General features: G+C 35.7%; 1 protein-coding gene across 1 annotated transcript in view; it reads left to right on the plus strand.

The window, feature by feature from the left end:
• The first annotated feature begins 1,678 nt into the window (after positions 1 to 1,678).
• LOC147849027 (uncharacterized) overlaps positions 1,679 to 19,621 on the plus strand; it is a 31,903-nt gene continuing 13,960 nt past the window's right edge. The window contains exons 1-16 of the mRNA XM_087337866.1: positions 1,679 to 1,845; positions 3,124 to 3,361; positions 3,599 to 3,723; positions 3,861 to 4,007; positions 7,835 to 7,942; positions 8,024 to 8,141; positions 9,271 to 9,395; positions 9,958 to 10,057; positions 10,938 to 11,009; positions 12,606 to 12,672; positions 14,042 to 14,145; positions 14,296 to 14,600; positions 14,736 to 14,941; positions 15,213 to 15,302; positions 16,899 to 17,041; positions 18,222 to 18,466. Coding sequence (XP_087193992.1) covers positions 1,730 to 1,845; positions 3,124 to 3,361; positions 3,599 to 3,723; positions 3,861 to 4,007; positions 7,835 to 7,942; positions 8,024 to 8,141; positions 9,271 to 9,395; positions 9,958 to 10,057; positions 10,938 to 11,009; positions 12,606 to 12,672; positions 14,042 to 14,145; positions 14,296 to 14,600; positions 14,736 to 14,941; positions 15,213 to 15,302; positions 16,899 to 17,041; positions 18,222 to 18,466 — 2,309 coding nt within the window. The 5' untranslated portion in view covers positions 1,679 to 1,729. The remainder of the gene's footprint in view (positions 1,846 to 3,123; positions 3,362 to 3,598; positions 3,724 to 3,860; positions 4,008 to 7,834; positions 7,943 to 8,023; positions 8,142 to 9,270; positions 9,396 to 9,957; positions 10,058 to 10,937; positions 11,010 to 12,605; positions 12,673 to 14,041; positions 14,146 to 14,295; positions 14,601 to 14,735; positions 14,942 to 15,212; positions 15,303 to 16,898; positions 17,042 to 18,221; positions 18,467 to 19,621) is intronic.

Genomic DNA, 19,621 nt, shown 5'->3' on the forward strand with positions numbered 1-19,621 from the left:
ATCTTCTAACGAGTCAACATTGGGACCACAATATCGTTACATGGCTATTGTTGGTGCACTTATGTACTTGGCTAATTGTACGCGTCCGAACATTTCGTCCACTGTCAATTTGCTGGTTTGGTATAATCACGATCCTATCAGGCAACACTAGACTGGAATTAAGCAGATTTTCTGATATTTACGAGGCACTGAAGATATGGGTCTTTTCTTTACCAACAGTTCTATGCATGGTCAATTGACCGGTTACTATGCCGTTGGGTTCTCATATGACCCTCATGTTGGCAGATCACAAACAGGTTATGTTTTTCTTGTTGGTGGCACAACGATCTCATGGCGATCGACAAAGCAAATATTAGCTGCAACATCTTCAAATCATGCTGAGATATTGTCATTACATAAAGCAAGTTGAGAATGCCTATGGTTACAACACTTAATCGGGATAATTATGCCAACAGTTATCTATGAAGATAATTGTGCTTGCATTAATCAGTTCAAGAAGGGCTTCATTAAAGGCGATCGAATCAAACATATTTCTCCCAAGTTTTCCTTTACTCGTGAGCTCAATGATAATTATATCAATATTCAACCTATTACATCAAGCGAGAACTTGGTGGATATTTTTACCAAAAGTTTACCTCCATCAAAACATTGGCTGGACATTCCTTCTCTTGGACTTAGAAGATTATTAGAGTTGATGAGCTAAAACAATGATGATGAGATGAGGGGGAGTGTTATGAACTCATCCATGTAATGAGTCATGTTATACCTATCTCAGTCTTAAGCTTTAGTTAACAAGACTTCATGATGTAAATAGTATGCATGCATCCCATCATCTGGTGGGTCATAAACTCATGTATTTGAATAATTTGGCATTATATATATATCTGATGAGCATAGCCTATGAGCTCTATCTAGAGATTATATTGATATGTGATTAGTGATCTGGATTAATATTTAATCGCTCTTTGAGCTTGCTTAATAGTCTATTCTATAACACGTTATCAACACGATTAGCCTCTACCATAGCAATTAATTATTCTCTTATACAAATCTACCTTATTGCTACCATTAGCATGGCTTCTCAAGCTCTACAAATAGAGAAATGCTTATTCCCGCCACTTGAGTTCGATGGGTTCAATTATATGACTTGGATGGTTCATATTGAAGGCCATCTCACGACGAAAGATCTCCTTCATACGATAAGTGATAAATTTAATGATGGTGAGAACTCAAATGTTAGGAAGAAGGGAGCGGAAGCATTCATCTTCATCCTTCATCACCGTGATGTAAGCCTTCTAAATTAATATTTCTCCATCAAGAATCCATCAACTCTCTGGAAGCAACTCAAAGCCCGCTTTGATCATCAACGAATTGGGAAACCGGCAAATAACCAAAAATACGAAAAGCAAAAAAAAAAAAACTTATGGTTTTTGGGGGGAGGGGTATTTGGGTAAAATAACAAAAAAAATACCGTAAGCAAAGAAATAAAAATAAAAAGATGAAGGTTGTCTGGGAGGGGTATTTGGGGTAATTTTGGGAAACCAGAGAGAGAAGGTAGAGGAGAAAATATGTATGTATTTGAAGGTTTTCATGTGAAGGTTCCATCGGTTATTTGCGAGGCATGGCTCGCTCAGCCCCTTTCGCCTCTGTCCTCCTCAGAAGAGTCTAGAGAAGAGTCTAGAGAAGAGAAGAGAAGGACTCTGCGGTGCACAGGAAACAAACCGCTTGCATGATGGACAGTAGAGATCCCTCGGGACGACGCCCTAGCAGGCGAATTTCGATTCAATCTGCGAAAGACCTCGTCGGCGCTGCCTATGAAGCTGTCGCAAAAATAGCAGAACCCAAGTAAGAAATACAAAATAGCGACCAAAGAATATATGTTTTTGTTTTTCCTTTTGTTTCGTTTGAATCAAATATCTTTGTATTTTTCCTTCTTTCCCATTTTCCTTTTCCAAAATTTTGGCTTCACCTGTCAAAAAATTGACCTAAAAACTCATTCTTATTATCAAATTTATCTCTGTAAAATTTTCATTCTTGCTGCCAAATTTATCTTGGTCAAAAAACTCATTTTCATTACGAAAATTATTTTTGTCAATTCCATTCTCAGTGTTTAAATTTCAGTGTCTAGTTCAATTTTCATCCTCATAATCAAAACTATCATTGACAAATTTCGTTATAAATTTTTTTTCATTGTCAGCACCAAAATTCTTATCGTCAAACTTCACTGTGAACTTCCATTATAAAATTTCATGTCAAGATGAAGATTATGATGGTTCCATTGAAGAATTATTTCAACATTTAAGTTATTGTTTCAAAGTGGGTTATGCATAGTACCATCGGTACTTTCACAGTCAGTTTTTCGCGTATGATAATTCATGGTAGTTTAAACCCCTGAAGAATTATTTCAACATTTGAGGGATTATCTCAAAGTGTGTTATGCATACTGCATAGCAATGCATACATTGGCCTGACTCTAGGATCCTAGCTATAAAACATTCATTCTCATTGTCAAATTTCAAGTTAAGATGAAGATTGTGAGTACTCAAGTCAGATTAACCCCCTGAAGTGTTTTCTATCATTGAGGTGTTATGTCAAGTAAGGTTATGCATACCATATTATGGTCCTATATTTGGATTCTAGGTATGAATTATTGATGTTAAATTAAACCACTGGAAAAATTATTTGAACAATTGTGGTATTATATCAACATGGGTTATGTATAGCATTGCATACATTCACCATAGTCTTAATTCTAGCTATAAAACATTCATGTTAGATTAAAACCAGAAAATTTATTTCAAAATTGAGCCTGTATATTCTTTCAATGGGTATCGTGTGTATATTACCGTGGGCATGGATTCTACCTATAAAACATTCCTGTTAAATTAACCCATCCATATAATGGTGTCAACAATGCGGTATTATTTCAATCTCAATTATGTACATATTTTCCATACACTTGGATTCTAGTTATATGCATTAATTTCAACATTTGTGGTATCTTGTTGTGGGCCGCAACTCTGATACTAATATTCCAATGGTTGCTTAGTTATTTGACTTGATGATGTTTGCTGTGATTCATAAATATAGTACCCAACAATGTATTCTCTCATGCTTGTATAGGAGAGAAATTGACCCTGAAGAGGAGCCCGATTTTGCTGAAAGAAATCCTCTTTGGGAAGATGATTTGCCACCCATCCGCCCTCATGACGAAAATTTTCTGGGAGCATTGGCTTTGGAAGAAGATACTATTAAAAAGCAAATTCCGACCGTTGTACCTACATCAAATTATCACCCCAAACCTCTCTCAGTTCCACACAGAAGATGGAAAATAGCTTATGCAGCAGTTAAAAAGAATTTAGTAAGTCACAAATTGTTTAGTAGTTGGGATTCGTTGATTATAAGCAATGCTTTCAGTCTTGTTCTTGAATAGTGCACCTGTAGATTTTCTTATGAGTGCAAGTTTAAATCATGGTTTGTATGCAAGAGATCAGCACAGTTTTGTCTTTTTTAAAGCTTATCACTTGAATCTCATTGTGGAATTTATTTTTAAAAGTAGTCGATGTGTAGAATTATCTTACCTAGTGTGTATATGCAGGCCTTACTGAATCAATCTCTACGAAGCTCTGTTGGCACTGGTGCTGAAGTACATGGGCGTTCTTTTGGGCGATGGGACAAATATAACGCAAATCGAATTTTCCTTTTTCAGTTACTTTATAATATGTATCCTTGGGCTCATTTATTTTATTTTGTTGAGATTTTTAAACAAATTTGAACCACCAGATAAGATATACACTGGAATTATAAATCTTATTTACTAATGAATTGCTCAGTAAAGGTGACCCTTGACAATGCATCAGGACAACTGAATATATCATTTTCGTGTTAATCAATCTACATGTAGTGATAGTTATTCTAAAGGCTTCAAAAAGAGGAGTTCTGAGAGATTCACAGATAACTATGAAACAATTGAACAATGTCGATATTGTTCTTACCGTAATTTTCAGGTATTTTCATCTTGAATGGAATCGGTTAGAGAATGTTGTTGATTTCAGAAAAATATTTCAGGTGCACTCTGTTTGTTGTGGATGCATAGTAAATAATAAGATAAGAAAAATCACTAATGAGAAAGAAAATGCTATATTACTTTTCGTGTGGACTAGGGGGATCCAAATAGATCTGCACATACGGATGTGCACTTTTTAGTAAGAAAAGTAGAATTTTAATACTGTAGGGAATAGGTGTGGGTTTGTGAGAAGATATTGTGAATAAGTGCATCCTTATTGTAGATTCGGAAAATAGTGCTACAAGACAATCAAGGGATACACAAATGGGCTCCCGACCAGGACATAACAAAGGGGTTACAATAGATTGGGCAATAGCAATTTGTCGTGCACGTAGTAGGCGCTGGCCCCATGGATGACGACCTCAGCACCCTTGTCATCGACATATAAAGGCCATTATCTCCTGCCATCGCAAGTGCTTCCCTCACTTCGGAGACCTCTCCATTCTGGATCGACCTATGCTAGAGATCTTTCGAAGACAAAAGTTACAATATATCTAAGTTGAGAATCTCACATGTGCCGAAAATCAGATTCTGTCGTCTCTTTTTATCTTATTTACTTTTATATTTACTGAGTAATATTTATTTTGATTTTGATTTGTTGTTCTCAAAGACGAGACAACACTTAAGATGTAATCTCTTGTTTGGTCTTATAGGCGAATTTAGCCTCTTAAAAGATGTTAATATATCTTTCTTCTTTCTTTCTTTGAATACCAATTAGAGATAGAGATTGTTGGGTTTTGGGTTGAATCTCTCAAGCAAAGGTCTATTATGCCATAGAAATCTAGAGTCTGATGACAAGGGTGGTGATGTCATGGTCCATGAGGCCCAGTCCTAGGTGCATGGCAAATTGTTATTGCCCGATCTATTGTAAGCCCTATGATAGGGAAGCTGTTATAGGGATAACCTTATGGATGAATTCTATAGTTTATTTTACTGGATTAACCAGTTATCCGAGGAGCTGGGGTAAATCCAAAAGGACCTTTGACACATGGGAACACATGGTGGTCTGGGAGCCTTAGATGATGAGCTATATAAAGGGGATTAACTACCCCCTCCATTATAGCATGTTGAGATGCTGTCAAGACTCTAATATGTAAACGGTGAGGCTAAGCTCTCTCTGTCGAATTTGTTATTCAACAACCAAGGTATAACATAAGGTAGTATTCACACTTGATTACATTGTTTACTTTTAGAAGGTAAAATGCTCCTATACTTACATTTCTTGACCCCTCCAGACCTTTCGAGGTTGAAACCAATACTAGTGATAATGTAATTGGCGCCATTCTTTACCAAGTCAGTTTTAACCCATATCTTTGAGTGTAGAGAACTTGATTCCACTCAATGTTGGTATTCAGGTCAAGGAAAATAGCTTTTTCAGTCATTCATACACTTAAACTTGGAGACATTATTTGTATGGAAACCGTTTGTCATCACAATAAACCACCAATCTTTAAAATACTTTGTGATCAACATGATCTTGTTGGTCCTAAAGGTTGATGGGCAAATCTCATCCGAGACTTACTTTTCCATTCACTATTGCAAAGGTTTAATGAACTCAATTGTTGAAGCTCTTAGTCATATTCATGAGGTTAACATGCTTAACTTCACTAAATTAAAATCTGATCTTTTTGATCAACTTCAAGGAAAATGCCTTCATGATATTTTCTTTAAAAGATATTGGATGAGAGCTGAATCTGGTAAAGATGCCATAAATAGGATTTTTTTTTTCCAGTGTCATGTTACAACCAAATTTGGGCACCTTGGAATACAATGAACACGCATAATCTCTACAAATGTTTACATCATAATGTGCGAAATTATGTAATCAAATGTTTGGAATGTCAAGTGAATTAGGTTGGGCAGCAAATACTATCGGTCTTCTGCACCCCTAAATATTCCTAATAATAAATGGGGAAGTATATCTATATATTTCATTATTAGCTTCCCTCAAGCACAAAGAGGTCATGGCACAATATGCATTGCTATCGATCAGCTAGTAAAATTAGCCAGGTTTATACCAACTAAAAGCACATGAACAACTCATGAATTGGCTTACTAATTTGTTGATGAATTAATTTGGTTTTATGGGTTACCGATGGATGTAGTTAGTGATAGAAATTCTATGTTTACTAGCGAATTTTGGACTCAAGTCTTTACTAGTGATTTTCTTAACCCTAACAGAAAAGTCTTCTTGCATGTACCCTCTTAATTCTAAACCCTTACCTAGGAGTAAGTGTTCTAAATTAGCCCCACTCTATTGTAGGCTTTCCATACTCATAAAACGTAAAAAGTATTGGTTCATCTACCTATTGTCTTGATCTTGTTCATCCAATTTTCCATGTTGGTTGCCTCAGAGAATTTGTCAGTTCTGATGACAACATAGTAACCATAAAAGATCTGCTAACTCATGAGAATTTATCTTCTAAACACCATTTTCTAGAAAAAAAATGCTCAATGCCTTTTGTGAGCAAGAGAACAAATTAAAGAAAAAACTAGAAATAATAAAATACACAGTACGGGGATGTCAGCTTATGCACTGAAGAGAAAGTTACATTAATCAACTAAAGATCATCAACTAAACACAATGGGCCAATGGGGTTTTATATACAAGTTCTCAAGGGATTGCCACATTAAATGTGGTTGGTGGGATCTACTCATAGATATGCACGCGAGTATGATTCTGTCATAAGAATATTTGGTATTCTTTGACAACTAGAAATCACAATCTAGTTCTTCATGTAACTAGATAGTTCACATGGATTACAAGAAATTGTGCTCACGCACTTTTTCACACATTGTGCTTTTCTTCATAAGCACATGTTCACACGAGTTGAGCTTGATTCTCAACAGTAGACAACACTAAGAATACACCTTGATAAATCCTTTTGAAGATATTGATCGAACATTTCATTTCACGAACTGAGATGCACAGTTGGGCAGATTCACACCTCATCACATCAACTGGAGATAGAGATAGGTAGGTATAGAGGTATTACCTTTGGACAAAAAGATATGTCAAATATGCCAAATAGAGCAAGAGTCTGAGACGTGCCACGTAGTCTGTAGCACAGACTATGACATCAAGGATGCTTCATTACCTTGTTGTGGAGGGATTTGGACCATTTTTCTGGGTCATTGCTCAAACGTTGATTAGTGATTCTAACCCTAGGTTAACACAGAGATATCATGTTGAGAATCAAGCTTAACTCGTGTGAACATGTGCTTATGAAGAAAGCACAATGTGTGAAAAAGTGCATGAGCACACTTTATTGTAATCCGTGTGAACTATCTAGTTACACGAAGAATTAGATTGTGATATCTAGTTAGTTGTTAAGTGTAAATGCGGTCAAAGAATATTAGATATTCTTATGATAGAATTGTACTTGAGTGGATATCATTGAGTAGATTCCACTAACCACATTTAATGTGGCAGTCCCTTGAGGACTTGTATATAAAATCCCTTTCGCCCATTGTGTGGTTAAGGTATGGAACTGTCATGATTTTTTACAAATTTGTATTGTTTTGGGATCTATCATGTAATTGGAAATTGGTCTCTTAATAGATGTCATTGTAAAGACATCTTTGTTACCTAGAATTTTCTGTTTTTATAAAGGTAACTTCATCTTTATACATATTGAATTCTATCAATTATCTTTCTCCTTCTAATTTTAGAATGTGGCTGGTTTCTTCTGTTCTGGATTATGGATATGCCATTATATAACTATTTATTTTTCATTATATATCATGTTTTTCTTTTGCTTTTGGCAGCATAGAGTGTGGGCTTCGGATTGCTTGCTTGGGTCTATACAAAGGGCCCAAAGCATTCTTACGGAATTCATTCAATAAAATCGATTTTTTGTCTGTTATTGATTCTTGGTAACAACCATACTTGGTGGTATATTTGCTTGATTTAAGTAAACTCACAATCTTCTAACTACTTGATGCACCATTTTTTAGGGCCCATATTATTTCAATGTCTTATTTCAATGAAAGCAATTCATTTCGATTCTTAACATTACGTATGTTTCGAGCTTTATTGACATTACGTGATATCGACTTCTTTACCCAAGTGTTAGTGAGTATTTTTTATTTACCTTTGGTTAAGATGAAAAATTATTTTCTTTTCAGAGTTGGGTATACTTGTGCAATACTTTGGATGTGATTACCAATCAAGTATGGAAGATTCAAATGTTTAAAGAAGAGATAATGAAGTTTTTTAGTTTATGTCCAGCCCATCATATATTGATGTTCACAAATGATTTAATCTACTAAATTTTTCTCCCAAGCTCCAGCATGCTATCTGCTGCCAGGATTTTTGTTCCGTATTTCAAAAACATTTACAGGAGTTAGTGATTTAAATTTATGTAAAGCTTGAAATTATTCACCACCATAAAATCATTATGCTTTTTGTCTTCATGATCTAACTCACCAACTAGCAAATAATCTATTCTCTGCTGCCTATTAGCCACTTTCCTGAAGAAGAATATTAACATCAAAGCCAAAACTTGCAAGAGAAAAGAAAAGAGTTCAAAATTCAATAACTGCTTAAGATCTTTCTAGTGGGAAACACTGATATCATGGATGCACATATCTGGTCGGAACAAGAACATAATATTTCCTTGTCCCATGCAAAGTGACGTGAAAATGTTGTCATGAGGTGCATTTTGTACCTCTCAAGTATTCATTGTTGGTGCTATGTCGTTTAGCAGAAGCCAGAGAATGTCCAAGAAGAATTTATCTTGTCACCTCTACTGCATCTACTGAGCAGGGAGCTCAATATGCGTTTCTTTTCTCATTTTGGTGGCTAAATACATGTCATAAGCCCTTTATTTCCTGGATTAGTTTTTGCAAATAGGAGGTTTCATAATACCAGCTGGTTTGGAGAAACTTCTCAACCCTTTCAAATGCATCAAATTTTCCTCACTGAACTGTCATACATAAAATGTGGATCCCTTAAGAATACACATTTTATAGTACAAGGGGAAGGAGATTGGTCTACACCTGAATATCACATCTCCATATTGTAGGTTCATCCAGCCCTGCAATCTCCCTGTCCTGATGCCATTCATATGTATTCCCTGGACGATATTGCGTGTGGGCACTAATAGGACTTCGACTTTGTGTTTTAATACTTGTTGATGTTCTTTCTTTTTATAGGCTTTGATGTTCTTAATCAGATCTCTTAAATTACCGTCATATTTTAGGCTATTTTTGAAGCCATTCATAGGAGCATGGAGCCATTGGAGGATGTGTTGCTGCTTTCAGTTGTACTACTTTTCTTTTACGGACTTGTAGGGCTCCAGTTCTTTGGTTCTGATCTTGCATACAGGTAGAATTTTCTGTAAAATTATATAAAGTTATGTACAGTACTCGTGTTAAAATCTACATGCGTTAAACCAGAGAGATGAATTTTTGTTTCATGTTTAGAGTTGAAATAACAGTAGAAATGGTTTTATCGACTTGATACTTGTAAGCATCATTTTAGATGCTGTATTATCATAGATATTGAAACATAGGATCTGTATAAATAGTTTCCCACCTTTCTAGTGCTATGTTGGATCTGAAGCATACTTGATTGTAAGAAAACACATGTGAAGAAATAGGATTGTAAATCATCACCACATTAGACAGTGCTTGACGTAATAGGGTTGTATTGAAGCTAGGTGCAAGAAACTACATATTGATATAAGAACAATAGTAGACTGGGTTCATATCATATGATATACGTTGGTATTTATATTTAATTCTAACATTTGGTGCAATTTTTAGTCATTTTCTTTTGGTTCTCCATTATAAGGGAATTCAAAAGTTTCACATAAAAATAAGGTTATTGGACAATAGGATTTATTAAACTTGTTCCTGGGAAAAAAAATTCTATTTCTTTTCTGTAGGTGTCTAAGGAAAAGTGATTTACAAAAGTCCTATCCTGTTACGTATTGTTCACACTTCAGTGATAGAGGATTTAGATGCCCTAGCAATCAAGTTTGCAAGGTATGGATCTGTTTTGCATGTAAAGTTATGTGGTATAATGTTTTTTTAATGTGGCGTAATCTTTGTAATTGGGAATTCAGAGGGATTGGATAAATGTGTCAATGATGTAAAGTTCTAATGATTAGTGATAAATGGATACATGTAATGGGATATTTTCAGTTTGAACAAGGTTTTCTTGCTATATGGCCCACTCAACCTTACTGCTAGGCACATACAACACGGGTCTCTAGTTTGGCCCACACTGTCATTATACAGTTTAGTTGTATAATCTCACCAAATTGGTAGCCTAGCATGCAAGGAGTCCGATAAGCAAACACAGCTAGCTTCCTAATTGCACAGCTGCATTATCTGATGGAATACATCACCTAATGGTCGGATCAACTATTGGTTGGCAAAGGATGTCCTTTATGAAGAGGTGTTCAGGAACAGACACTAGAGGAATCTGGATGTATTAATATGTAATGTTGGCAACCTGTCATAGGATTGGGAGCTGGTGGATGGACATCTTCATTCAATGCTATCATTTTCCTTTTCATAGGATCATCGATATACTAGCTAGAAATGTTTATTTTTTGGTAAAACCAAACTTTCAATATGAGAAAGGAAATTAAAGTTGGTCTGAATGACAAAAGCTTACATGAATTCAGTACATATCCTGTACCTAGCTTTATGCCTAGGACGGTTAGCAATATTGCTCATATACCATATTTTCTTAATATATCCGGATGATCATATAGGCTGTTATGGTATTACAAATGGCTGTTCTATTTCAAAACTTACTTTTAAAAAAAATCTCAACATTTAAGTTTCAGTTTGATTATAGATGGTGGAAATTATAATTCAACATTGAACTAAACTTCAATTTTTGGTGCATGTGAAGAAAGGTGCAAACCCTGCTTATGGAGCTCTGGCTTTTGACATATTTCCTTTATCATTTCTCACACTATTTCAGGTATCTGAGGAAATTTGTATGTGTATTCTGCTGTTCTAAATGGCCTTAAAATTGAAACTATCTTTATTGTCTCAGGGCTAGGGAGAAGTTGTGTTATTGATCAATTTATAAAAGTAGCTGTCTCCTTTACAATGTTAAATAATATCCAGTCAATTTATGTTTTGACACGGAGAATCTATATGGCTGGATGGCTGGCTTGGGCTGGATGGTGTCTCCATTACCCTGTGAAAATTAATCTCTGTCAGGTATGGTTGCTGGAACATATCCAGTATTGGAGTCACAAAGGGCAGGGTAAGGCATATGCTAATTGGCCCTTATTAAGTTATTGTATTCAAGGTGAACTTCTTTGATAGGTCTCAGTCCAAATTGTATTGAAGTAGTGCTAAAATCCCTCGGGAGAGTCTGATATACACACAGTATTCTCTACATTTAGAGAATAGGTATCCCAGGACCTGCTATACACACAGTATCCTCTGCATTGAGAGAATTGGTAGCCCAGGACTTGCAAACTGAATACCTCTATCCAGTCATCTCACAAGATAATCAGAGATGTCATCCCCATAGAGTCCAAAGAATGTCGGATGGAGCATGCATTCCTGACTTACTTCAATAAGTCAGATTTTATCCCTGCTCAATTCCTACTCTGCCAACTATTTTCTGACAAAGTGTGATGATCCGCTTCTGGAGTTCCCGACGAACTCCCCAATCCTATAATCTACTAATCAATTCTTTTATCATGAACTGTGTCAAAAACCTTGCACAGAACAACAGTAAATATGTCTTGTTATGGGCTCTACCCTCCTCATTGATAGCTCTTAATGCAAATATATGATCCAAAGTAGAGAATCTTCTGAATCATGCCTATCCATCGGCTTGATGACTCCCATGCTATGGCCATCTGCTTAAGTCATGCTCATGTATGGATGCATACGACTTGGTCAATGTGTGACCAATCATGATAGTGGCACATTCAACAGAAGTTACTTTATATTGGGAAAGAGCATGCTGTTGTGCACATAGGCCATGCCATCTGGACCGTAGCTCTGTCACCCTTATTTTCGACAAGTGAAGGCACCACTCTAAGTGATTGCTTTGGAGAACTGTCCATCTTGGATTGCCCATGTTGGAGATATTTCAAAGGCAGAAGTTCACGTAAGTCACAAGTTGGGACTTTACTGTCTTATCTAATGGGAATATCTGGTATTTTAGGCAGTTTTGCTACTTTACCTATGTTTATTTTGGTTTATTGTTCTCCAAGATGAGACAACGTTTTCAGATGTAATCTGGTGTTGAGTCTCGTAGGTCATTTTGGCCTCTTAAAAGACATTATATATTTTTCTTTCTTTTCTTCCAATATTTTGTCTAAATTTCAAAATTACAACTCTATTTCTTCTGCTACAACTTAAAAAGAAGAAGAGGTTTGATTTGAATGCTGATTTTTATAGGTTAGAGCTATTGTACACTCCTTAAATGATTACAATGTTAATGGAGACACCATGATATCTATGTATCTATTAAGTAACAGATTTGCACTTAGATAATAATGTGTATTGTTTTAAATGATAAATTTGATAAAACTGTTTTAAATCACCACAGGTTGTTTCCCTTGAAAGTTGGAGCTTTGTAATGTACGTGATGGGCGATGTTGAATTTCCCGTCTCTGGTGATTATAGACACATCATTTTTTGAAAGAAATGTTTGCAGGGTGTAATATTTTCTGGAAATTAATAAAGTTTTTGGCAGTGTGTAATATTTTCTGGAAATTAATAGAAATTTTGGTTGCATATGCCTTCAATAATAACAACTTATGTTTTTACTCACTGAAGAAAGACCTCCGCTGTTTTGCCATCCTTGTTTGTGTCTGCATGTATCCTTGACCTAGTATACAAGTCTAGGCCTAGCATGATAAGAAGTATATATGAATGGCCATCAAAGCTGGGGGCTTCCTGCACTGAGGTTGTTTACATGGATTGCTCATGCTGTCTGTAGAGGCTTTGTAGGTGAGATAGGGAGAGCTTATGGTCACCATCAGCAGACCACCTTCCTCTAAAGCTAGTTTCTTTAAATGCTGTTGCGGGAAATACGCTTGTACATGTGCTACTCAAGTGGGATCACCGGGAACCTGAATCAGGGAAGATGGGTAGATGAAGAGTTTCAAGAAAATAATGGTTGTAACTTAGCTCAATTTGGCGAATAATGTGTGTCTAAACTACTTATAGATTATAATATTAAAGTGGTTATATTTTCCCACATTACAATAAGCTTGGAGAAAGAAAGAAAGAAATATTAACGTCTTTTAAGAGGCCAAAATGGCCTATAAGACCAAACAAGAGATTGCAGCTTAATTGTTGTCTCGTCTTTGAGAACAACAAATCAAAATAAGATAAGTATTACTCAGTAATAAGATAAAAACAGATGAGGGAATCTGATTTTTGACACATGTGAGATTATAGTATTAAAGTGGTTATATTTTCCCACATTACAATAAGCTTGGAGAAAGAAAGATATATTAACGTCTTTTAAGAGGCCAAAATGGCCTATAAGACCAAATAAGAGATTGCATCTTGTACACATGTATTTCTGCAATGAAACGTCCATAGGAGCAGAAATGCAATTTCATTGTACTGGAATTTGTTTCTGATGCTTCAGATGCAGAGTTTTGGGACAGCAGTTTTATTGAGCAGATCCATATCTATAATATAATAATTTGCTGCATTGAGAGGTTGAGATATATAACTAATGCCTTGCGGTTAAGTTAAGGTGTATTGGGTCAATTCATAGTGGGTAGGCCTTACACTTTGCTGGTAGAGGGGTTTATGATGTGCTGAATCACATAAGCAGATAATTTTGGAAATTTCACTTCTCATCTTTTTGTACTAAGATTGTGCACATCTTAAAAAAGACTACCAATCTTGCATTTGAACTTATATACAAGACCATTTACCACCCATTTGAGAAAAGTCATTTGTCCTCATCAAAACAATGGAAGGTGCTTTTGAAAATAAAGATTTGCAGTCCCTTCTTTTTTGCAGTTGCATACTTCATCACATTGGTTGTTATTGTATCGTACTTGCTTGTCAACATAGTTGTTGCTGCAGTTAGTGGAGTATTTCTTCGCGTTCGGCATGAACATCAGGTCAAATTTTGTGAAATATTTGAACTATTAAGTAAATTTATAGCAAGATGATAGCTACCAGTCTTTCCAGAGGGAACTTTAATGGTTAGTTATATAAAGATGTATGCCTGCATTTTCTAACATCAAGAACCAAAAAACCTAATATTGTAGGCTTTATTGAAGAAAAGTCGAAGTGAAAAGAAGTTTAACTTCTATAATGCTACGGTGATGGCAAGCATTCTTAAGGATGTGATACTAGAAGACAAAACCAAGATGTCATGCATTGAGATATTCCAAATGAAGTCTGAAAAAGTGAAAGCCCAGTTAAACAAAGCAATGTGCAAGACAAGTGTATCGATGAAAAGGTTAATGTCGAAAGGCAGACCATCAGCTTTCAGTAACAGCATGCGTGTAGATTCATTGGGAGACTTCGATGATATTGATTGGGATCCAGAGGGGCGTACAATGCTTTCTAGGTATGTGGTTTTATACATTATGAGATTAAACATGAGTATGAATGTCCTTACCGAATGTCCTTATATTCTTAGAAGTAAAACCATGTCCAATTTTCAGCTTCTGTGTATTTATAATATAAATAACTGAATATCCAGGAAGTTTTCACGCTCATTTTCACGAAGTATGTCACGTGGAGTATCTATGGGAGCCAGATCTGCACGAAAGAGTATTTCTGGGAGGTGCCGTGCCATTGTTAAAAGCAAAATTTTCAGATATTCAGAACTCTTTGCAGTCACTGCCAATCTTCTTGTTCTGTGCCTTCGTCATGAGGGAATTGCTAAACAGTTTCTTTATTCACTTTGTATCCTTTTTTGCGTTGAATTTATTTTAGAAAGAAAGAAAGAAAGAGATATTAACGTCTTTTAAGAGGCCAAAATGGCCTATAAGACCAAACAAGAGATTACATCTTAAGTGTTGTCTCATCTTTGAGAACAACAAATCAAAAAAGTTCATGAAGTGCTATTATGGTTAATCTGTCAAGTGCTAGGACAATATATGCTTTAAATGATCAAAACAAACCTATGACCATTGCAACAGCTTTCTTTTATATGTCATCTTTAACAGAATTACAGATGCAATGGAGGCACTATTTATCATTGCTTTTACTGTGGAAATGGTTCTGAGATTTCTTGCGGTGGGATTAACGGATTTCTTAGACGACCGTAAGAAATTGAATCATCCTCCTGTTTGTTTAATGCACACTCAATTTCACTGGACATATTTTCTCAGAAAAGTTGTCCTATCTTCACAACATTGACATTAATATATCTAGAAAGAAAAGAAATGAATGAAGAAAAGAAAAATTACATTTCTCAGTGGGCCAAAATGGCCCATTAGAAAGAAATAGAGATTATATCTGAAAATCTCGTTTATCTTGGACAAGAAAAAATCAATATAAATATAACTAAACACAGGTTACCAAAGAATCTAGATATCTAAGAAATTAAGATTTTGAATTTAGATAAACTGAAACTTTTGTCAGCAAAAAATCTCCAACATGGGCGGCCCCAAGATGGAGAGGGATAAGAGAGAAGCACCTTAGGCATTGGATGATACTCTCCTTTATTTTTCAGTGATGAGGATGACAAGGTCGTGAACCGGATGGTTGTAGTCTAAGAGCACGGCACATTGCTGTTGCCTGATCTTTTTTAACCCTTTTTGAGTGTCTTGGTCGAGAACCCACTTGTGTAATCTTCATGAACTTAGAATGAGGAGAGATGGAGTTAATGAAAGTCACTTTTCTTCTTCTATTGATGAGCTGTTGTGGTTTTATTGTTATTCTTCAACAACTTCTCTCTACATCTCTTGAAATCTAGCAAGAAGGGTCTCAAGAAACATTTGTCTTCATATTTCATGACCTTGCATGGCAGGCCAAAAGCTTGTTTGAAGAGCCTGTGGTATCTCCCTGGTGTTCCTCTGTTTCCACTCCCTAATGGCACAGTTTATATAAGGCCTGATAATTTTGTGTCTAAGAATTCTATTCCTGGTTATATTGTCATGCATTAATGGTGTTAAACACCGTCAATTTAGATTATTAAGGTTGACGGACAAAAATGTAACAAAATAACTTTAAAGCATTTAGATATATTTGTAGTTTCGTGGAGAGGCAGAGGGTAACACAATGTCATTGGCATTGGTGTGGCTACCCCTACTAAAGCATGCTCTTGAACCACCCAATCTCTCTTTGTATCTAGATGTCTCATCCATAGCTGTGGAATACTTAGCATACAGTACATATGCTACTACCTTTTCTTAAATACTTACAATACTTATTCTACAGATAAAATATGTAGAATACGTTAAATACTTCTTGTGTTCGTATTTCATCTAACAATTGTTTTTGGCCAAATTTTGTTACTTTTTTCAATTTTTGAAAACTTGTTTCTCTAAAAATACTTTTTAAACTTTTGTAAACGTAAAATACTTGTTAAATACATAGAATACTTCAAATATGCTAAATATACGAAACATTTTGAAATGACAGTTCTAAAATGTTGAATATGTGTTAAATACTTCATATTATAAATACATGTTTTTTTAACAATTATGATTTGAGGAAGAAAGGGGTTGATCTCATCAACATATGTTGGGATGGATCAATTCTTAGGTTCTCATTGAATCTTGTCTCGGATGCCTTTTGTATACCCACAAAATAGCATCTTCATCTCTCACTAATATAGTCCTAGAGATCTGTCTATTCTCATGAGTAAGCCCTCTAGGGGGAAGGTTTGCAACCTAATGTTGATGCTCTGTTGCAGAAATGAATATGTTTGACACATTTGTGATTGCGATGTCTGCGGGTGCTGTTATGACACGTGCATATCCAAATATTTCTGGAGCAAGGATAATGCGTTGGTTTTACATTAACAAGAAAGAGACAAAAAAGCACACTTCTGTTGTTGTAAGTGGTTTTATATATTAAGACGTTCGTATCACATACATCTGTGTTTTCTATATATTACTATGCTTGTCTACTCCTATTCATATTATTGGAATACAATATTTCATCTCTTATCTCTGCTTGCTATGAACATTCAAATGTTGTAGTTTATGAAAGTAAGGGAATGTTTCTACTGTATGTGAAGAATGTTTCCAACATTTAAATATATCAATCACCGATAGTATACATTTTTATGATGTTTCTCAAGGATGTGATCCCAGATGTTTGTAAAATATCATGACAGTTCCATACCTTAACCATACAATGAACCAAGGGGGTTTTATATACAAGTTCTCAAGGGACTGCCACATTAAATGTGGTTGATGGAATCTACTCATAGATATCCACTCGAGTATGATTCTGTCATAAGAATATCTAATATTCTTTGGCCACATTTACACTTGACAACTAACTAGACATCACAATCTAGTTAACTAGATAGTTCACATGGATTACAATAAAGTGTGTGCACACACTTTTTCGCACATTGTGCTTTTCTCCATAAGCACATGTTCACACAAGTTGAGCTTGATTCTCAACATGCCCCCTCATGGTTGGTTATGTGTCCACTTAAGCTTGGTTTTCTTGGTGTAGTTGAAGACTCAGTCGCAGTTGCTCGAACTGCTGGACTGTGGTTTTCACATTGCTCCCATGTACTTGATCTTGATCTGGCAAGGTTGATCTTGCTGATCCAAAATTTCGGGCTTGTCAAGGGTACTGATTCACGGTCGGATTTATCTCTAACTTCAAAATTCAGGGCTTTGAAAAGTTTTCCTCCAACTTGCCGGTTGAAGTCAGATTAGATGTGCCGGGCTTACTTTGTCAATGCCGGTCTCATTCTTCCTCTTTTGTCATGCTGATTCTCCTTGTGCTCCTTCGTCTCAATCTCATTTTTCGTTTTTGTACTTGTACTTCCCCCCAAGCTCAGCATATTTTGTGGTCTTAAGGCCTAATCCAGTCAGATATGGAAATTATCATGTTTATGCACAAGCACAAAATATTGTTTGCATAATGATTGCATACCTTTAGGAAATAACATGAATCATATATTCTACCTATTTCTGTTACCTGCATTTGGTCAGTGGACATTGTACTGCATGGAAATTCCAATGCCAAATGAGAATGTCATTTCTTTGTGCAGGCTGATTGCATTGCAGGATTGGGTTCTATGTCAGCGGTTTCATTCTTCTATGTTTTCATTATTTTTGTGTTTTCTGTGATTGGCATGGAGCTGTATTCAGGGAGATATTATGATTTCCCAGATGAGTACCCCAGAGATAATTTTGATAGCATATTTAGTGCAATGTTTCTATGGTTTACCTGCACAACAGCAGACATGTGGGTAAACCAGATGTGGAATGCGATGCGAACAAACGGTGTAAATAAGTAAGTATACCTAATATCTTAGAAATTATTTGACACAGAAAGCATGAATTTATCTATATGAAACTATCTGTCCTAGCATGCCTTTCTCCATACAACTGACAATGCACCCGTGTGTATCACTTGTTCCTAGAAAGTAAAAGAGCATTGAAAATGTTTAGTTAGAGGAAACCTACCACATAACTGACTTTATCTTAGGTGTGGCATGAATCTGCAAAGATACTATATGATATCCTTGGGAAGCTCCCCACTTTTTTTACACCACAATTACAATTTGGGATTGGTAGGTGAGCACTATATCCATGCCTGTGACACCTTGTTCCCATTTCTAGCACACATGTTTAATAAAGCTATGTGTGAAGGTTTCACTACAAGCTGGACAGAACTAACTTCTGGTTATTTAATACACTCGTCACACAAACTGTTCTCTATGGAGTAAAAACCTGGGGGCCGAGTCTTAACAAGGATAATAATTGGAAGGATTTTGATTGTCAAATTAGATAAGGGAAGAAAATGCATCAACATCTCTTGGTGGATTTATCATCAGGAACTCTTATATGGACATACATCTATTCCGCTGCTCAGTGTGACAGGGCAATTGTGAACTTCTTCACGTTGGTTCATTGTTGTTGAATACTTAGCATACAATACGTGTAGAATACGTATGCTAAATATTCTACAAGTCATTGACTTCTAAAGTCCGTTATCTCCCACCATTGCAGGTGTTTCCTCACTTCATAAATCTCTCCATTTTGGATCAGCCTATGCTAGAGAACTTCCTAAGACAAAAATTTTAAGCGATCTGACTTGATAATGTTACATGTAGCTATAACGAGATTCTCAAGTCATGTTTTATTTTTATTTACTTTTTTTACATATATTTTTTCTTTGATCTCAAAGACGAGACAACATTTTGAGATGTAATCTCTTGTTTGGTCCCATAGACCATTTTGGCCTCTTAAAAACATGTTAATGTATCATTCATTCTTTCTTTCTTTCTTTCTAGGAAGCATGTGCCTCACTTTCTTGTATCGATGTTTGAATAATTTTCATTTAGGGTTTCATTTTTATATGTTTTGTTTCATTGAGGAGTTAACATAAACAGTTGTAACCTTTGGTAGGTCTTCACAAGACATTTTGGCCATTTAGTTACAGTAA

The sequence above is a fragment of the Azolla caroliniana genome, unplaced genomic scaffold, assembly GCF_043228905.1.
Source record: "Azolla caroliniana isolate FFs.n. ecotype wild unplaced genomic scaffold, voAzoCaro1.0.p SCAF_146, whole genome shotgun sequence".
In the NCBI taxonomy this organism is placed as follows: Eukaryota; Viridiplantae; Streptophyta; class Polypodiopsida; order Salviniales; family Salviniaceae; genus Azolla; species Azolla caroliniana.